The 21677-nt window shown below is 35.5% G+C and overlaps 3 protein-coding genes across 6 annotated transcripts in view; 2 read left to right on the top strand and 1 right to left on the bottom strand.

The window, feature by feature from the left end:
• The window catches only part of FipoQ (F-box/LRR-repeat protein FipoQ), a 207208-nt gene extending 196568 nt beyond the window's left edge, over window positions 1–10640 (top strand). For 3 of the 4 annotated variants that reach the window (XM_071585723.1, XM_071585722.1, XM_071585720.1), the window contains 7 exons: window positions 1406–1523; window positions 2289–2452; window positions 3376–3481; window positions 5061–5227; window positions 6332–6534; window positions 7072–7275; window positions 10350–10640. In XM_071585723.1, coding sequence (XP_071441824.1) covers window positions 1406–1523; window positions 2289–2452; window positions 3376–3481; window positions 5061–5227; window positions 6332–6534; window positions 7072–7275; window positions 10350–10485 — 1098 coding nt within the window. In that variant the 3' untranslated portion in view covers window positions 10486–10640. The remainder of the gene's footprint in view (window positions 1–1405; window positions 1524–2288; window positions 2453–3375; window positions 3482–5060; window positions 5228–6331; window positions 6535–7071; window positions 7276–10349) is intronic. The other variant, XM_071585721.1, reaches the window with a different exon arrangement.
• A 352-nt stretch (window positions 10641–10992) lies between these two features.
• On the top strand, window positions 10993–19193 carry lqfR (clathrin interactor lqfR). Its single transcript, XM_071585589.1, has 10 exons — window positions 10993–11168; window positions 11375–11454; window positions 11542–11663; window positions 11745–11887; window positions 12005–12132; window positions 12283–12623; window positions 12784–13001; window positions 14700–14833; window positions 15960–16079; window positions 16342–19193. The coding sequence occupies exons 1-10, from the start codon at window positions 11137–11139 to the stop codon at window positions 19161–19163; spliced, it is 4140 nt and encodes a 1379-aa protein (XP_071441690.1). The 5' UTR covers window positions 10993–11136; the 3' UTR covers window positions 19164–19193.
• Window positions 19194–20328: 1135 nt separating this feature from the next.
• On the bottom strand, window positions 20329–20646 carry LOC139687883 (cytochrome c-like). The gene has a single exon (XM_071585220.1). It carries the CDS (start codon window positions 20644–20646, stop codon window positions 20329–20331), a length of 318 nt encoding a protein of 105 aa, XP_071441321.1.
• Window positions 20647–21677: the final 1031 nt, after the last annotated feature.

Genomic DNA, 21677 nt, shown 5'->3' with positions numbered 1-21677 from the left:
GAAAAATCATTTTCTGTATCAACATCGGAACATACTCCCAAAAAGACAAAACATTATGCACTTGACAATCATTGGCAACCATTTCATGAATAAATTTTGAATCATGATATTCCTGTTCCTTAAGTGAAATTTGAATTTATAAAATATTGGAAATTCTATTTCCCCCCCAATTTATTAGATGCAACTCTGGAATCAGCTTCACTCAGCAAACTACCATTGAAGACAAATTCAGCTAAATTCATGACTTAAATATGGGTATTAAAAATTACGTTTCCTACTCTTCTCTGCAAATTTTAAAAGCCTACAAATTGTTTGAATAATCTCTCTTTCAACATGACATTCCTATCTTAAGAGAAAGTACTAGATCATTTTTGTCAAATGCCATTGTAAAAGAACGCATAAACAGTTGCTTATGCATTGTACAAACTTGCAACTATAACAAAACCAGTGCAGATTTTTCTTATCCCATCTTCAGGTTTTTAATATACAACTCCAAAATATTTCCCTTCATTTTTTGAAACCACTAAAAATTTTGTAAAATCCTATCAAAACATTTTTATTCACTAATCCTAGGATAAACATATTTACTGCATTTATGAGGCTCCCAATGGAATACTTCACTTACCTATTTATTCAAGGTTTACTACAAAGTTCAATTTCTACAATCTGGGGATTATTCAATTGGGCATTCTTATGTGAATGAGGACATCTTTATTTTCTTCCACACTATTGGCTACTTCCACTTTTCTGGCTTCACTTTTTTATATTCAGAGAGGCCTACACTCTTCCCAACAAGGGGGATGTTGGGAAAAGGGTTGGGTGGGAAAATGTCCAGTTGCTAGCTGCTAATACCATGATTGAAAAATTGCATTAGTACTGAATACTCAGCACCTATGATTATTCTCACTGCACAAAATTGCATATTTTGTGTGTGGGAAGGAAACTAGAATCCATGTGTGACCTACATTATACTGACCCTAGTTGTGGCCCTGGGTTTAAGTGTATTTTTCTCAAAGTACAGTAAACCTTAGACAGAGAAGTATTTCAATCATTTTAATAACTCCAATCTTAACATTGATGCTTCTTTCACTCCTGAAATAGCATACACATACATTTCTTAAATGAAGCTTGTGTTATACACTATTTAAAATGCCATGGCATTATCATACACTATTTAACAAGCTATGGTAGGAGGTCACAAGGTTATCCTGGTAACCTCGATTAAGTTACTTGTCTATTCTTGGGATCCAACCTCAATTTTTAATATCTATTATTGTGTTACCAGGTTAACTGTAATATTTAAAGAGGCTCAGCAGTCAACTAGCAAAGAAGTGTTTTGAAAAAGGAACTCTTACATTTGGGACCACTATGCAGGTTTTCATTCTCTTAATATCTTATTTTTTAGGCTTTTCCAACAAAGCTCAAATACATGTGCATTTGCCTCTCAGAAGTCATCTTTATGGAGGGCTTTATGAGAAAAATTTACAATTTCATCAATGGCTTAGAAATTCTTCATCTAATTGGTAAGCATCTAACTGCCAAAGTCGTACCTAAATTCTGTTTTGCAAGATAATTAAAGAGTTAGATTTTAAGTCGACTGCCTTATTATCCCGTTTGTGTCCTAACAGCTGTATTTTCCAAAAATCTCTAACAAATTTTGTCATTTTCTTTTAACAGCTCATGCTCTTATTCTCCAACTAACCTAGTAGATACTCCCTGGAATTAAAATCGCCCTTTTCATGTGGTATGTACGTTTTCAGTTTTTGAAGGATCATATTTTCCTATGAATTTATTTCCTAAAAATATACTTTTGAAAGACTTTTCTACCAATTTTAGAATACTGAGATAACCCTATACACCTATTGAATAATAATTTTTACTTTTTAAGGAAAGTGCTTTGTAATAATTATCCAGTTATTAAAAAAAATCATGAATAAATAATTATGGGCACACTTAATAAGTAACTCATTTTTTGTCTACATTCTCTTCACAAGTATCCCCTTTCTGTATAAATGGAAAATATTGACTTGATAAAATCATAGAGTACCTAACCAACTAAAATGTTGACTCTTTAATAGTATAGAATAAAATATATCACTAACTATAATTAATTGTACTAATAATGTACAAATTTATCACATATGTCTCTATAGTTTACTATTGTTAAACAGATATTTTTAAAACTTCCTTGACTCAAAAGATTTTCCCTATAAAATGAAAATAAGTTTCAACTTTTGATACTGATTACTGAAATTTCTGCACAATTTTTATAAAAGTCCATTTATGAGCAGGAACATATGAGAAGGTGGAAGAGGAGGAGGAAGAAATCTATGAAGTAATCAATGTTCACAAACTCAAGTCAGCAACTCCAAACCTGCGAGTTATTAATCTGTATGGCATCAACTTTGTAGATGACAGCCACATTGAAGCTTTCAGCTCTAACTGCATCCAGGCATGTATGGTTATGCAATATCTTATTTTGAGAAAAATCAAAGAAATCAACAAACTAATTTACCAGATTCTTTAAAGCTTAATATACTAGATCAAAAATCTAAATGAAAAAGTATATTTTGATAAAATTACTCTAAAAACACATGTGAAAGATTTTCAGATTATTGACCATTTTATTCTATGACAAGGCATAACATTCTTGATTGTCTTTGGTAGCACAAGCCAGAGCATAAAATTATTTGTCTTTATTATATTTATTTGTTTTACTATTATTTGTGCTAAGAGTAATTTGCTTAAGCTCTGCTAAATTTCTAAGGCCCCTTTCCACAACACTATATAAATATTCTACAACCTGCATTATGGACCCACATACTTCTTGCTTTCCTGTCCAATTTGGATGGCTATTCTTTTCTCCTTCTACTGAACATTATTTCCTGTTATTATTCAATATTCCATTACCACTCCATATGCCCTGCATTAATACTTTCTGCCTCCTTTGAATGTCTCCCAACAACCTTCTCTTCTCCTGCCTCATGCCTAGAACTTTGTCCATTGTTTTCCTTTCTGTCCCTTTTACTCATTTTATCCTCCTCCACACCCATGCCTTGATAATCTCTAGTCTATCCTTATTCTCATGCCTGAACAACTAAGTTTCTGGATCTTACAATACTATACTCCATATTAAAGATTTCTCATATATGTATTTTTTAAACATTTACTTATGGTGCATGACATCAAATCCTTCATTATTATGGATAGTACTTAACTTAAAGCAATTCTTCTTTTACAGTCCTCACTAATTCTTCCTCCTTCTTCTAAAACACCTGTATTTTTCTTTAAATTGTGCATTTGGCAGATTGTTACTAATTAAAAGAGCAATAAAAAGTAAATGAATAAAAATTAATAATTAACTTTCTCTTTCAGTTGGAATGTTTAGCTGTTAACTTTTGCCCCAAAGTTACAGGCTCCAGCCTTAAATCCTTGTTTCAAAGAAGCAGAAGGCTGCGATGTTTGTTGATGAATCAAACATGTAAGTTTTACACCTTAATTAAAAAAATGAACTTTCATTCAGAAAAATTTAACTAGCTCATGTACGAAAAAAATATGGCAATAATAACAATTATCTTTATTTCAAGGACTTAATGCATATGTGCAGAAAATTAGTTCTTGGTTGCTGTATTTGAAAATTTCTTTTGGCCACATTACTTCACAAAAATTCATGAGTAAAAACTCTATAGCCTTGAAATTTAAGATTTTAAAGTGATCATTAGGTTCTCAGTTCAAATATTAATGGATACAATTAACCTAATTCTCAAACTTACTAGGCTGGTCCATAAAACCTGTTGGCAAGATGTCCTGAGTGTGTACTGTACTCGTACTTAGTGTTGTTTACATATTCAGTACATGAGCGTCTTCTCTCATTCATTGTTGCAACTGACTCTGTAACACTTATCTGGCACAGCAGTAAATTAATTTCATCTTCTCAAACTCCAGTGAATTGAATTTTTATTATGTTGCATTACAATACTCCTGAGTGAATTACCTCTGCATATTTTATTCCCCTCCTCATTTCCCTTACTTTGACAGATTTCTACAACCCTTTACCACCCAATGGTGGTGGTTGAGATATATTCTCTCCTGCTAAAGGTTGCTTTTCTGATTCCAGCTACGTGACTTTACCTTCACATGTTGTCAGGGTGCTTTAATTGCAATATGCATAAAATATTTTTATTTGGTAGCCCACAGTTTGAGGTAGGTTTTGGATGAGCAAAGACTGAACACCACAGCAATTCTTAGCCTCTTCTAACAAGAAATAATCTGAAGCCACAGCCTCAATTCTCTTTTCTTACATTCTGCATACATTCTACTTCCCTTTATTCCATCCAACATGCCTATCCTTTTCCCCACCCTACCTTTTTCTCCCCTCTATAATAATCCACAACATTCCACCATCAGCAAAAATGCTCTTCATCCTTTTTTCTTGCCCCCTTTGGATTTTTCCCAACAATCCTCTCTCCTCCTCCACTATACATTCTTCTTCATTTGTTTTCCTTTTTGCTCATTTTACCTTTTCCATCCTCCTTCACACCCACATTTCAAAAACCTCCAAATCTATGCTCATCATCTTTCTTCAATTATAATGTTTCTGCATTGTGCATGACAACACTCCATATCAAAGTCTTGATGAGCTGTTTATTAACATCTTTACTCAACGCCTCTATCTTCAATTCCCTGCTCCGTGTGAAAGCTTCTTTGCCTGATGCAATTTTTCTCCTTATTTCCCTACTGATTTGACAATTTTTTCAAAAAACACTTCAAAGATAGATAAACTGTTCCACTTGCTTCAGTTTATGCACTATAATATTGGAATTTAAATAGCCTTTTCCTGTCTGGAAAAGCTCATAGAGTATTTTTTGTTAACAGTTTTATTCATTTTATATCTATAAAAATTATGTTATTGTACTCAGCTATGATTGTAACCCCTTGGCTGCCTACTAATGCTTGAGCATCAAATGCATAAATTAATAATGGGGAGAAAGTGTGTAGGGCATTCTAGTTTTTTTTATAGAATGCTCTGATTTTCCAATGATTTTTCTTTGGGATTACAGGTCTTGTCAGTGAACATGTCATGCAGGTCGAGTGGGAGAAGACTGCTATTCAGGAATTGGATATTACCGCTACTGACCTTTCAACAGAATGTCTTGTCGATATGCTCTCAAGAATTCCTGCTTTACGGTTTCTCTCTGCTGGGCAACTTAATGGCTTTAATGACTCGGTGAGTTGAAGAACTCTTGCTATACAAAAGGTGCATTGGATAACTTGACATCAGAGAGCCAACTGTGGATTGCACTTTCAATCTCCTTTATGAGTTAAAAACATTTATATTATTGCATAAAAAGTATTAATTGTGCTGACATTCCAGAATGCTCTGTCACATGCAGACTAATGCTGTAATGAACATTAATTGTTTTGGAAGCTCTAAAGAGGAATCACAAAAGGAGTCATAAACACTTATGAAGCTGCAGTTTTTGTCAATTGTTTGTGTGGAGAAGTTATGCTCCAAATGTAGCTTAAGTTAATTTTAAAGTCAAAAAAATTGTTGTAATCAGGTTAAAAGCTCAAAATCTAAAAAAGCAATTTTATAAATTGCTACGTAAACTTTATTTTTATGCACATTCAGTTTATTTGTTCATATCTGGTTAAGTAGTCTTCACCATTAATGAGATAATTACTTCCCATAGTGACCATATCTAAGGGAACTGCACCTCTTCAGAGTAGTAGTAGTGGTTTTAGGGGACGCGACTGAAAGCTGAAGTCAATTGTACCATTAGGGATGGATAGGAAAGGAGGAAGGGTGGAGAGAAACCCGGCATCGGCATTAGCCTACTCTTAACAAAAGGCGCCAAAGGGTCCACAGCTTAACGTCCCATCTGACGGACGGCGTACTCACTTGAAGTGCTCTCCAAAAAGCACCTCAAGTAGGGATCGAGATACCACTGAAAAAATTTGCTGTCTTCAGGATTCAAACCCAGGCCCTATGGGTGGGAAGCCACTATGCCATTAACCACACCATTACAATCCCTGTACCTCTTTATTCTAGCCATTATCGCTGTAAATTATCAAACAGATAAGCTCATATGTCTTGATGGTCATGTTCTTGTAGCTGTCTTGCTGGCAGCATGAAAATTCATAATTTCCTTAAGGTTCTTATGTGGCAGATGAGATGGATGTGCAAAGTATATCTAGGTATGCTTGAACAGTAATAGAACCTTCCAATAACACAGTAGAGGAAGCAGCATTTGTTGCTGCATGAGATCTGCTGGATTAGCATGTGAACATTTTTTTGGTGTATATGTATATAATTCCTTTGCCATTTCAGGTCCTTAAAGCCTTCATGGAGCTGGGCAATCCAAGGAATCTGGTTGCACTGGACTTGGATGCATCTGACAACCTCAGTGATGATGCCCTTCATCGGTTTTTATCTCGCCACGGTCACCAGTTACATGGTCTGGCCCTTTCAGGAATGCCCCACATTACCGATCAACTCTGGCAGTCAGTTCTCCCTATTCTGAATAATGCAAAGTAAGATTAAACTCCCAAATTTAATTATTATTACGAATAACTAATAAAAAAACATCTATGATATACATGCACATATGTGTAGTCTGTTAAAGATGCTGCAAATGTCTACATAGAAATGATTTTAAATCCTTCAGAAAGTGTTTATAATCTATTTTCTTGACCTTGCAAATCTTACTTTAAAATCTTTAAAGCCTTTCTTCAAGAATTTTAAGATCTAACTAGTTAAGTGATTCAATTTTTGTCCAAAAGTGATAACAATTTTCAAGCAGGGTCTTTAAAGTCACTCAGTCAGCATTAGTTTGGCTTCCTCGGACACTTGCATCTCTACCGGTTAGCTAACCATGCTGCCAAATGTACTCCATTAATTATGCATATCTTACAATTACTCTAATGTATTTAATGCTCTACATTGATGTCAGTCAAAAGACATCACCTCTTCCTGTCTGCAACCTTCACCCCAAAAGCCTATTCATATGGAAACTATCAAAGCACAAAGTAGTGAAGTCAATTTTTTTAATAACAAGATTTTGTTTGCAGGATTGTTATCATGGGCACGCAAGAAAGGCTGGGTGTAAACATTCATGTTGACCAGCTAATGGATGGAATAGCCAACAACTGTCCCAATTTGGAACGACTAGAGCTCCGCTGGGATCCAGAGAACCTGAGGTTTTCCGATAAGAGTCAAAAAGCTATTGACATTTTGCGAGTCAAATGCCTTAAGCTCAAGGCTCTTGTTCTCAGGTAATATAATGATATAAATGATGTAACCATTGTTCATGACAATTCATAATTTAACATTGCATTTCTTTACAATTTAATTTCAAATCATCGCAAATCCACTTTCATTTCATCCTAATCACATCTCAACCATATTTATTTTCACAAAATGAAATTTGATTTTAAGTTAGTGCTTTGAGCTTTCTTTCTTTGCCAAGAATGAACTATAGATGCAAGTTTAGGATAATTTATTTTACATTATGTAATCTTAATTAAGATCTCTATAGTTATCATGAAGTGTTACCTCTACTAAATATTCCCTTCTTGCATAAACGTAGAAAAATCAATAGCATAACTTTCATTTATAAATTACTTTATAAGAAGATTGATTCCTTAGAAGTCCTAAGGGCAATATCTTTCCAAGTACCTTCACATAACACAAGGTATGAAGCTCTCTTTGACATTAGATATCATGCACAAAATTACTCTTACTACTCGCCTTTCAGCCAGAATATGAGATGCCAACAGTTATGATTATACTGACCTATTTTCTATTTCACCAGGATCCCTTTAAAAAATGTTATTAAAAATAACTGAAGAATTTTTGGATACTAATTATTGTTGTGTGGATATCTGCACATGTCAATAAGTTGTTCCTAATGCCCATTGGGAAAATTTTCTTAATCAATGCCACAAGATCTAGATAATAACTACTACTAACATTTATCATTTTATACCATCGTCTGGTCAGTTACAAATACTTTATTTATAATATCCTGTTTCCATTTTTTAATTTGGAATATTATTTAATATTGATATTTTGTGTACATTAATTAATCCAACTAGGCATGTTTGCATACCTGTATGCCATCTGAAAGTGTCTTTCTTGCATTGCAAATCAAAATTCTTCTTTAGCTCTAAATTATATTTTAATTCTCAATAACTAGTATGTAATTTGTACCCATATGTAAATGTTTTTTATAATTGTGGAACTAATATGTGTTTTTGCCTTTCTTTTTGTAAAAGGGTTACTCCGGTAAATAAATAAATATCTAAGTAATCACCATAATATCTAAATGCATGACAAAATATACAAATTCTATATGTTATGAAAACCTAGTATGAAATATGATATCCACAATCACTTAAAAGTCTATCAAATTTTTTTCAAAGATAAAAAAGGTAATTACAACAATTTATAATGAAGGCTCATCACTGGGAATTTTTAGAATTTACAATTAAAAAAAGTGAAAATAAAGTCATTGATTTGGTATGGCATTATATGTGTGATGCTCAATCAATTGGTTTTTAATCTTTTCTAATAATATGAAAATATTAGTTACTCTGGGAAGGGACAAATGGCCCTGTCATTCACATCATTAGGAATAACTTGGAACTATGGACCAGGTAGGATTATAGGGAATGGAATAGGATGAAGGGAAACCTTACATTATCATTATGATATTATCATCAAAAGGGACCAGGGAGCCCATAATCATTTTATCTGATGGACTCAGGGCTGAAAATGATGGTGGGGGAGGGGGAGAGAGAGGCTATGGGAGCCATTGCTCTTCCCCATTGGAGAATATTTTTGGCTTTCATGAAATTGAAAATAACAATGCCTGACAAATTTTTTTTTAATTAATCTTGCTGAAATGAAAGATTTAAATCTTTCTGCTTTCCCAAGGATGGGAATGAAGCCATTAGCATGAAAGCATGCAGTTGACTATATGGCATTATGTAAGCTGGTTGCTGACTGGCCAGGAGAAATGCTTCATTAATTGTTTTTCGCTGTAGGTGACTTCACTGAAATATGTTTTCCAACTTTTTGAGAATGAAAGAGATATTTGAAGAATGTGCATACCCATAGAGTAGGGGAGAAGAATTTACATATTTATTTATAATCAGTCAAACAAAACAGGAACAGGGCGGGCATCTCATGGGATATAATTGTCAGTGAATTAAATAATTAACTTAGTGAAGAAACCAATGAGGCCAAGAAAACATCATTAAAAGAGCAGTAAAACAATTTGGAGTAATTTCACATTCTGTGAAAAAAAATTGCATCATTAAAAGCAGAAAGAATGGTCAATATGTAACAAATGAAAAATTATAATATAAGTATATATGTATTATTATATTTCATAAAACATGAGATAACACCAAAAGTTATTATTGGAACCAAAAGAAATTCATTGAAGGTGGATATAATGTATACAGTAACTTAATGTCAAAAGGTGAGAGAGAGTTAAAAAGTAGAAGGGAGAGGATTCTGGTTTTTAAACTAGGACATGTTTTATCTAGGTTTATTGCAGGGCATGGGAGTGGTTTTGGGGTGGGGTGGGGATTTAAGGAGTGGATTTGTTGATTTGAGAAGATCTGTTATGTTGGCGGGGCGTTTGAAAGTAATAGAGGGACATTTGGGAAAAAGGTTGGTGGTGGAATTTTGGTTTTTGAGGATTGAGAAAGGTGTAATCAACCCAAAGGTCGGTTTGATAGGTGATGGTAGAGTTCACCCAGTACTAAGCCCGATGGCGTGTGAAATTCACACATTAGAGTAGGGGGTCCAGTTTCTTACCCTGTGCCGGTTATGGTTTCCTAGGAAGATCTGGTACCTGAAAAATCAAATAACTTGGGTGGAGCTGCAATTGCCCAGAGTACCTTGCCCGCGAATCGAACCCGGGCCCCTCCAGTCAGCAGTCCAACGCTCTACCCCCTGGACTACCATAGATCCCCAATTCTTATGTAAATCTTACATTTGTGTGGTTTTATACCATCTGCACAATCAATTTCCCTGATAATGCACCCATCAAATCTATTCACTCAAGAGTCATGGGGATTTGATCGGAGTATTGTTCTCCAGGGATGAAATAGCATCAGCTGAATTTTGAGGGTTATTTTAAGATAAAGATACTAGAAATATACATATATATTAAATGCATATCTATTTATATTTGTGTGAATGTGTATATATGCTCCAGTTAGTGCTGGCAACCTCAGTTGATTTGCATTGACTATTCTTATTATAAAAATAAATGATTCATTTGCAACAAGATGTCAACAATAATTTAATTTTCTTGACGGTATTTACCCTACAGTGACGGGAGATACTATGAGATTGTGAAGGCAAACTTCGAGAGAGCAGACCGAAACACAGTGGTCAGAACTATCACATGCTGCCGGATATCCAACTATTATCTGCTTTCCAACTATAAGGATTTAATATTCAATTGAGGTTTTCTTACAGTTGTTTATATGCATATTTGAATGGAATTCTAAAACTGTGGTATGCAAAAGTGAAATAAATCTGAAGCACAATGTACACCTTTTGTAAAACTTTACCGAAATAAAATCTTGTTAACGTTATGGCTCCACATCATTCAATAAAATGTTTTTTAAATCCTTCTTTATACGCAAATCACCACAACCTTGCGTATGTAAGTCATATCCATTTCATGCCCAAGAGAGTATTTAGTTATCCACTTTAAAATTTACAAGCGATGTCTGTAAAAGAAAAGACGGTGAATGATGAAACATGCACTTTTAACTCATTTTTATTTAAAAATTAAACAAGGTAGCAACATCGTCAACTCAAAAATACTGTGCCGAATCGGGAAAGTAATAATACATGCACAGCACTCCACAAATTTGAACATAAACTACCGCCAGAATAAGAGTCACTGCGACTATCGTAGGTCTTTTGTCATTTCTTCATGCAGGGATCGCAGAGATGACGTTTCGGACAGCCATGTTGGAAGTCTGTGCATCAGCTGGCAAAGGGAACCAAAGCTGAGACCAAATGCATTATCCATTGTCATCCGGCTACACATCTGTTGCCTTTTCTTTATAATCATACCTTGTTGTTAATTCATAAAAGTAGCAATCATGTGGAAAGTCCGGGAGATCGCCGATAAAGTGTACGTCAGCAAATAATTGGGCTATCTTATAACATTAAATTTTTATGTTTACATTTAAGCTGTCACTTCTTATTTAATTTTTGGATTAAAAGAATTATTGAAACCCATTGTCAGAACTGCTATTTATGTTCAAACGGAAATTTTCGTTTTAAAAGCGGTGACTTTATTAACATGACATTTAACTTATTTCTCGTTTTCATTAACAGGGCCAATGTTGTTATGAATTTTACAGAGGTGGAAGTAAAAGTTAGAGAAGCGACAAATGACGATGCTTGGGGACCGACAGGTACATGCTGTAGTGCAAGTGCATTGCGTAATTGGTCTGGTGTTTACTTTCTAATGTTGCAATACAAATTATGGTTTTGTTTTACAGGAGTTTTAATGCAAGAAATTGCTCAAGCTACATTTACTTTTGAGCATTTTCCAGAAGTAATGAGTATGTTATGGAAGAGAATGCTTCAGGATAATAAGCGGAATTGGAGAAGAACTTACAAGGTCACCATTCGTTATGAGACTTAAGTTGCTGAATGTTCTAGTGTTTTGTTAAAAATTTTCATCTCTCAATTTTATCCACAGTCATTATTACTCTTGGCGTATTTGGTGAGGAATGGGTCGGAAAGAGTGGTGACATCGGCCAGAGAACACATATACGATTTACGAGGAATGGAGAATTACACTTGTGTGGATGAATTTGGAAAAGATCAAGGCATTAATGTCAGGTAGGCGTTTATTTAGTATTGGCCCTAACGAAATTGGGTTGGGCAGGGCAGGGACTACCTGCTGCCACACTTTTCATTTGTTGTCCGTTTTGATAAAATATTATCAATTGTTCGCAGGTATAAAGTACGTGAATTAATCGAATTTATACAAGACGACGACCGTCTGAGAGAAGAAAGGAAAAAAGCAAAGAAGAATAAGGATAAATACGTAGGGATGTCGAGTGACAGCTTGGGTTTAAGATACGGTAAATAGAGAAAGTCACATCCCTAATGGCCATTAAAGTTTTACACTGAAGGAAAATCATGTCAGAATGTGACGGCATCATGCGGGGTGTCTGCAAATTTATATTCTCAACTGGTTTCATTCCATTGACGCCTTGTTATTTTCTCATAAGGTGGCGATAGATGGGATGATGTTCCTCGTTGGAATAAGGAAGAGGTGTGGGCCGATAGCTGTAAGAACCCTGGAAGTAATACGGGCATCGAGGAAGAGCCTTACCATAATCATAGTGGGGATGAATCTGACGGAGGATTCGGAAGTGATCGTAAAGAAGGAAGTGGAGGCGTTGGACGATCAGTGTACAGAGATAATGATAGTAGTGTGGAGGTGACGGGAGGTATGCGCTCTGACAAAATTTCCTCCAGGGGAGGACGTACAAAAACTGGCACACCATCCCGGAAAATAGATCTTGGGGCTGCGGCCTCATTTGGCAAAGAAGCATCTTCGCAATCTCAGGTATTGATAACTATCGTTATCTTCCTACTTTTGGTATCTTATCAGTAGTTAGTCATAATAATATTTTTTCCAAAGGCGATGAATTCAATGCGATAATGCGGCATAGTTATGATACTCGTTTTTCAGAAAATTTAATGAATAGTGTTTGTTTGTTAAACAGAAGACCAGCCCAGCAAAGCAGGGATCAGGTGGAACCCCTGCGTTAAAAGAGGATGACTTGTTGGGTGGGGTGTCTGCAGGACCCAGTCCGCTTTCTTCCCCCAGTAAAGCTCTGGCTGTAGAGGATGATGATTTTGATCCACGAGCCAGTGACACCCCATCTCAAGATGAGTTCCAGGAATTCACGAGTGCATCTGGAAAGCAAACTTCAACACCTGGGTATAGTTAACATGATGATGATGATAGATCCACCCTTTTCTAACCACCCTTTTCTAACCTCACAAATATTGCCTAGACTTTGGCAATATACCAAAATTTTCCTAGCTTTTGCTTAATTTAACATTTTTGTTGTGTTGAATTGATACTGAAATATTGCAGAATTAATTGGCTTTACTGGAAGGTATACAATCCTTTCGATCTATGTTTCAATTCCATTTCGAACTCCACGATTCAGAATCTTAGGAAGTATTACTATTTGAGTTATAATGTGAATGCATAGATCTCTTTAGTAAGCAGTCCCACTGATTCTCAATTCCATTCGGGATTATTGGGACTGGTAATTAATACATTGGGCAGACTTGGCAATGAATACATTGGGCAGCCAATTTTGTGTAGCAGTGTGTGGAAATACATTCAGACCCAGATAATATTTTTCTGGTCTTTAAATTATTTTTTGTATAATTGAAAAAAATGTTTTTCATCTTGTTGGTATTTTAATGCATAATATTTATTTGATGCAACAGCAAATCATTGGATATTTTCTGATCATTTCAGTGTCAAGCAGGCTCATTATATTAATTAACATATTTTCCCTATAAAATGAGATAGCCTTAATTAAAAATTTCGTTAGGCATCATCCTGAATTCATTACAAATTGGATATGGAGTTACATACTTAATAACATGGTTTTCCTCCTCGTAGCCCTGCAAAATGATCATGGCAATGCCTTGGAAGTTGTGAACGGAAGCTAAAATATTCTATGTAGCCCTTTTATGACTTATATTAAATTACATTACATTAATAACTAATATAATTCATCTCCATCAGTGTGAAATTTTAAATCTCATTTCACATGTGACATTCTAAATGTTTTGATTTCCTGGTGTATGTTTTGTTTATGTGCTGCCTGCTCTATTTTGCATCATCAAATTAGGTAATCATTGCCTTTTCAAAGTTTTCTCAGTATATATTTACAAGGAAAGTTCATGTTGTTATGTGCTGTTAAGGAGGAATAGTCTGTGGCAGTATGAAATATTCAAATCAGTTGGTTGGCGTGAATTGGTGCCAATTAATTTTAGTGAATATCAGAGCTGTTTTTTGAAGTCTTGAGCTTAGCTTTTTAAATTGAATATGGAATTTTCTGTCTTACTGTGGCTACTGCGAGGTAATATATTTCTCATCATTTTTATCACTATTAATTGACAGTAATAACTATCAGAACTGTATTCTGCAATTCTAAATATTCATATATATTCATTAACTAAATTTTTAACCATAGCTGACATATCTTTGTCTTTGTATTAATGCTATCCATGCACATCGGGTTGAAATGTCTTTCAAATGAAAATTTTAATCATTTTACCTCATTTCTTGAATGAATTCAGTGGTTATTACGGTCACAGCCCAAAATTCTTCATCCACTCTTCCATTTCTCTTGTTAAAAAGTGTATGTAAATAATTACTTGATATCAGTCAACTCACTTTTATTATTATTAAACATTTTTCCAAAGTTATGCCTGGAACACCTGGAAAACTATGCATGCTCAAGTTTAGACTACACCATGGTTAACAGCATTAACAGTGAAAGATAAAACCTGAACAGCCTCTGTTGAGATTTAAAAAAATCGTCTATTTAGTTGGTGAAACATTCGATATTTAATTCACTTGTATAGTACTTATCATAGTAATTTTTTTCAGGGTTGGTGATGATGACTTTGCTGATTTTACCAGTGCATTCAATGAAGGGAATAACAACTTAACATCACTTGAAGGAAATAACAAGCTGAACTTGCAGCAATCCCAAAATAAGCAGAACAACAGCATCATTATTGGTAATTATTGCATTCTAGTCATTAATATAGGATGTTAATTTTTGGCGCTGGTTGTTTAGTATTTATGCAGCTAAGTTCCATGTTTGTTAAGATTTCAATCCCTGTTTAAATGTGGTGACCAAAGGTGATGATGCGACAAGATAAGACACCAAAAAGATTATTTATGGGTGAGTGAATGTTATGTTTAGGTGGTTTTGAATTTTTGGCTGTTTCATTTTTTTTTGTGATAGTGCAAGATCATTGCAAAGATGGCTGAAGTGAATTGCAGAATTTTGCAAAAATCTAAAAAATATTCCACTGGTAAAGATATAACATACTTGGCCAGTGCTTATTGTGTTTTATGCTGTGACCACCCCTTTGAGTGATCAAAACAGTTCCACATTCTTAAGCTATTTTTTATTCGAAGTTCCTTGCGATACCTTGGCTGTTAGTGGTCCTCTATGTGAAAGTTTTTGATAGAAATTGTTTCAGGTGACTCTATTTGCTTGCAAAAAGACACTTTAAGACAAGTTGTTATAAGAGTAATTTTTTAATCAAATTATTGTCAAAATGTAAGCCTTTACAGGGCATATGGATGAAAAATAGATTGCACTCATTTTTATTTTGGTAACACCCTTGTCATATAAATCATTTTCCCAGTGACATTAAGTAGTGTAGCTTGTGATCCTGAAGAGTAGTTTATATTTTGAAAATGTTCTTGACTCAAGTTTTTTCATATTGATTGTTTTATTCCACTATTCACTCTATGATAAAGTATATAGTTGTAGAAAAAAGTGCACATTCTATTACTCACTTTGCTTGGAATTCATTGACTTTGGTGAAGCCTCGTTATGAAGTTAAAATTGACTTATTTTTCTGATAAATTTTAGTTGATTTTATCCTAAGCAATACCTCTGTTAATGAAGACGTACCCCTTTAGAACATTTTGTGCTGGGTGTGGCAACATAACTTCCTTTTTAATAATGCAAATTGAATTGAAAAAAGAAATTTATGTTGCTACACCCTGTATTTACTTCATTAGAGATTGTGAATCTGAATACATTTTCCTAATTTAGTTGTCACCATGCACCCCCACTGAAACAGGGAAGCCTTTATTATTTGTTGCTAATTTGCAAATGGTTTTTAGGTGGAAGTCAGTCTAACACGGACCTCCTGATGGGGTTGAACTCTTATTCCCAAGAATCACTTGTCCTTCCACAGTCTAACCCAGTATCCCTGGCAGATAGTAGTCTTCCCCCTCTCACTGGTAAGCTATCACAATTTTAGAAAGTAGAAATGCTAATTACCTCTTCCATTGCCAGCACAATTGTTTTTTTTTAAATAGAAGTAGTGTGTTTAGTTAAAAATTTGTCTTATCAGTATGAGGCTTGATGTATTGCTTAATTGGGCTTTGTATGTGCACGTATGAGTGAAAGAACAGCCTTAAGGAACATTGTTTGTTGCGTGGAATGGCTTCTCCTTGCTGCTCACTCAGTTACGTGAGTAGATTTTTCACTGTCAACTTGCAGCTGATGGTGTGGAGAAGAAACCTTTGGAAACTGGTGGCATTGTGGTGGGTCCGATCCATGAAAATGAAGTGATGGATTTGTTACCCATTCTGAGGCGTGGAGGAAGCGGCAATGAGTGGAACCAACTCCAAGAACTTCACAGTCGACTGCTGCCTCATCCCGAGGAGACTGAAGATGACCAGCTGATAAAGCGGCTTCATTACCGCAGGGTGGTTGAAGCTCTTGTAGAGGGAATTGGCAGTGGAGGAGCCCACTTATTGTTTGGACATCCCCGGCAAATCCAGGAGTTCATATTTGTCCAGGGATATGCAGAAGAAAGCCTGTCATCACTTGCTGAAGGTCTGAAGGAATGTCCTCTGGAGGAAGAAGGAAAATGTTCAGGGAAGGCTTCCCGTTTTATTGAACTGATTCAAAAAATATTCCATGGTCCTGCAATATTTGATGTGCTCCTCCGTCATTCTCTCAGAATTCAAGTTACTTCTAACGAGAATGCCGAATTGTTGGACCAAAATGAAGAATGGGCCAGATTTGTGCATCTAATTGTCTCCTTGCCATCATTGGTTGCCAATCATATGCAGAAAGACTTGCCCTTAGAGTTCACACCCAGCTCTTACTGCTCCATGATTTGTCGCACCATTGCTCATCTCTTTGATGAATTGGTTGAAGTGAAAGTGGCCCTGTGTCATTCTTATTTAGCAAAGCTCTTGGGCAAGGTCACAATACATTATCGTGGGTCTTCGGGCATTGAAAAATTAATATATCATTCAATATGTTTGTGTCGTAATGACCCAAGGGCTCAGACTTTTATACCTGCAGTCATGAGAGAGGTTGAACCACATTGCATCGAAGCTCTTGCTGATGTCATTTTATCTCTCTGTGCATCACCAAAAGAAGTGATTTTGATTTTGGGGGATGAATGTCGACAGAACCAGAACTGGCATACTGTCTTTTGTTCCAGAATACCTCTGATGTCATATAGAGGGAAAATGGGTTGGTCATTAAGTGATGAAAAGGTGCTTCACAATTTGGTGGGATACCTTGGTTGTGGCTCAGGAGGGGGTAGCAGACTTATGGAGTTGTTAAAAGATCTCATTGATGTGTGGAGTGACTCCAGCAGTTGTAAACACACGAATGCACAGCAGCAGCGTTGGATAACCTCGTGTATTGTGGCCTGCTGCTCACGACTCAGTGCTCATATATCTTGGAAGGAGAAGTTGAAAATAGCCAGTGACAAGGATGAGATTGTTTTGAAATTAATAGGATGGGAAACTGAAGATATGGAGGACTATGAAGTGGCAATTGATAAAAATTTTAGTCGAGTTCTATCCAAGTTGTTCCGAGGAGTCATGTACCATTTGGAGTCTTTAAATCCTCAAGTAAGACTGATGGGCATGATTTCAGCTGAGATAGTTACCAAAACCCTGAGTGGTAAGATGAAAAATGCTAAGAATGACGGAGGATCCCTCTGTCCAAATTTTGAGTTTGACCGGGAAGAAGAATTGGCAGTCAGCCTGAAACGTCTGTATGAAATGGAGTTCTATGAGAAGGAAGTAGATACTGATGACTCACGCTGTGATATCTGGTTTTCTGATAGTGAATTAAGGTTAATACCAAAAACTATTACAAGTACAAAAATCACCACTGAAGAGGTGGTGTCTTCTACCGGAAGGGTATTTAAAGATGTGAATGAATGTAGTGACATGGACAGTGACGATGAATTTGAGCCTTATGACATGTCAATGGATGTGCCAGATTCAAAAGATTACCATCCTTTAACTTTGTATGATTTGCTTGAAGTGTTGTCGGAAGGTCCGTCTGGCAAACAGGAAAAGAATGACCTGGAAGCTCGCAATAGGTATTTTGCATACTTGGAACTTTGCCCTGAAATAGTGAGGCAGCAGCTTGCTTCAAATGATGCTTCACTTGCGGAGGGGCTTCTCCTATCTCTGTTCCACACGCCCGGCTCTGAGACAGTATTCTTCTCGGAAAATCAGATTTCAAGTCTTGTTATCAAGTCATTATCTGCAATTGTGGCTTCGCACCCTATCACGGGAGCCAGAATCCTTTGTAGGAGAGTGTTCTCAGAGCACACTTCTGTCAGAAGTCGACTGGATGCATTATTAGCCCTGGTAGAGGCGGCTAGGGAATTAAGTGGCTTCACAAAACCGTCTGAGAGATCTAATAGTCCTGGCACATTGGATGTTGCGTTTAGACTTGAGGAGAATAAGTGGGATTTGGTTGTAAAAAAGCGTGTTGAATCAAAGTCTCGTCGATGGGGATCTTGCATTCCAGGCAGAAGTATAGGTGATCATGCAGTAGTGAATAAATTTCTTCCAGTGGCTGGTTATTTTTTGTTTCCTCTTCTGCTGCCTGAAGGGAAGGAGGCCCAAAGCAAATTGAAAAATTTTCTGAGGAATTGTGAAGGAATTGATTATGTATTTGTTTCTCAACTAATGACTGCAGTGGCCTCCTTGGCCATTATGTCCATGGGCTCACCACCAGCATTAAGTGGTCGTGTGGCAGGAATAGTTTTGGATGCTGCCAGCCTTGCTTTACTTAATGCAGAAGCAAGTGTCAGACTTGAGGCCATTAGGGCAGTAGGTGCAGCCGTAACAAGTGGAGCTCCCGATCCTAAGCTTGCTCTTTTGCATGATGCTACTGGCAGTGATGATGGCATACCATCCACTGAAGGCCTAAGGAAACTCACTGAGTGCATGAAGTTGCTCATACACATGAGTGTAAATGATAATGATGATGAATGCAGAATTCTTGCAGCGCAAGTTGTGTCATATGTGAATTCTTACATTACTGTTCTCCTGTAAAGGTAAAAATTATGATCCATACTGGCTTGATGGGGAGCCAAGGTTTGAAACTAAATGCTGTTCATTTTGAGTGCACGTTTTTAAATGAAAACAATCAATCATGTTTTGTCCAAAAATTACTTAAATCATATTAAATTTCCTCTTTCCTCATAAACAATGATGTTGGTATCATTGCATATTTCTTTTCCTGAAATTTCAAGTCCGGAGCCCAAAGAGTTATTAGTGAAATTTTTTAAAAAGTGAATGTTCATTAATGTCAATTTGTTAAGAAGTTGGCATTTTCAGAAAAAATGTTTGAAAAATAGAAGACTATGTTGAGGGCTTAATTTGGTCCATTGCAGTGAAATTTTGTGAGTTGTATTAGTTATAGTTCAGAATGAATGCATATGATATGAAAGATTTTGCAGTCTTGAGTGTTTATTTTAAAAGGAACTTTATGGAAAGCTTGAAAGTAAGTCATGTAGCTCACCTGTATGTGTATATATCATCTAAGTGGAAAGTACTGCATTTTAATGTATCTGGCAGTGACTAATATAGATATGTAGGAGAGCATGATGGCAACATGTCTTGAGCACAAAGTTCTTGCACTGATGTTAGAAAAATGACATTTTCATATTATTTAAGTTGCATTTCTTGTTCATTATAAACACTGGTGAGTGCCCAATCATAGATTGCAGCCTCATGTGTTATCATACATAATTCTCACTTGGGAACCCATGGCAAAAATTAGCTGTTCCTGACTGAGCTCCGGGAGTATAAATTGCTGATTCAGGTCTGATGTGGTGGGACCATTCCATGATGTTAGACCTCCACCTATTAAGTGGAAAATTACAAAATTTTTTGTCTCTGTTATTATTGAGCTCCAGGAAGTTATTTGTAGGATTCACTTTTTTGTGTGTTTATTTTCTAAATACCTACATTTATTATTCAATTTTAAGAAGTTGATTTTTTCTGTAAAGTGAGATGACTACTGTTTTATTTTTTATAAAGTTACATGTTTAATACGAAAAAGGTTTTATTCTCATACCATATTTACTATCATGTAAATTAAGAAACCTAGGATCTATGCACACACATTTCTGAGGATATCACCTTTAATTGCAATGGCATCTTTGAGTGTGTTACATGTATAAGAAATGAGCCATGAAATACACTTCATTGGTGATTAACTTTTGCAAGCACTTTCTATGTATGCTATTAGGTTTGCTCGGTCTTCTGCCTTTTTCAGGCCTGGAAATACCATTTTTGTGCCTGGAATATACTTCTTTGGATCTTGTAGGTACACATCAAGCGTGTCTGCATTCCAAGTGATACCTTTACTTTTGTTGGCATCTGTATATCCATATCCAGGTGCTTGACCAGTCTTTCGACCAATAATACCATTTAAATTTGGTCCATTTAAATGTTTACCTCCCTTAATTATGGTATGACATACTGCACACTTTTGCATAAAGATTTTCTTTCCCTTCTCTATGTCACCCATTGCAGTTTCATCCTGCGTGAAACCATTTTCAAGAAAATCTGTAACTTATACTATGAGGCAGGAATTAATGGTGCTTAAAACTTCATGCTAAAAGAGATTGTTCTAGTTCACATTTACAAAATGTATCAGTGACTTACCCAAATTTGATTGTAAACCAGAAAGATTGCAGTCTCAGTTAATGTCTCACAGTTTCAATGAATTGTATAATGTGATTGATAATAGTCATGCATATTAGTGTGATTGTTATTGGTACCTCATTGTTGTTTAACTCATTGTTGTTTAACTTTGTTTACCAACAAATATATTTCATTGGCTGAGTTTAACTGTTGTCCATACTTTGAGTAATGCATGACACTTATTACTGTTTTTATTTTCAAATGAAGAAATAACTGCAAGTAAATATAATTAGTAGTAGTTAATTTATCATTTTCCACATTAGTTATTACACCAATGAAAAACTTTCATGTTGACTTGATTTGCACTGTCTAGAAGCTATATTTATTGGCCTTTGGACTCAGGGGGCCATAGACACTATAAGTAATGATTCATAATATAGTGTTCATGTGATCTGTTGCATAATGTGAGCCAGGGCACATACATAACATGTCAAGTAGGTAACTATTTTATATTACATCGTAACTTTACCAGTCACAGTTTTGATTTATCATCCTTACGATTGAAATCCATTATTAAAGGTCCCAGTATCTGCATTTGATGAAATTAATTCACATTTTCTGAATTCATAAAATTATCTCAGAGTTCCATAATTCAGCTGCAATAAATACCACAGAAATGCGCTCTTAGCTTTTGTAATATAGGAATTAATTGGGTGTGAATAGCTATGTTATGCACATTTTTTGGTCTTTCTCTTCTGCTATTGGTGATAATGATAATAATCATCACTATAGTGATTAAGCCCTAGCCAAATGCATGACATTGTGGCATCAGATGATGCTACTTATGCGGTATAGTTATTTAATGTTTTTGATGATGGAAGTCCAATTTTTCCCAGCCATCTTAGATTTTCTCAA

Source organism: Hetaerina americana, unplaced genomic scaffold (assembly GCF_022747635.1).
Source record: "Hetaerina americana unplaced genomic scaffold, ioHetAmer1.1.p SCAF_2, whole genome shotgun sequence".
Taxonomy (NCBI): domain Eukaryota; kingdom Metazoa; phylum Arthropoda; class Insecta; order Odonata; family Calopterygidae; genus Hetaerina; species Hetaerina americana.
This window is presented reverse-complemented; position numbering and strand designations above follow the sequence as displayed.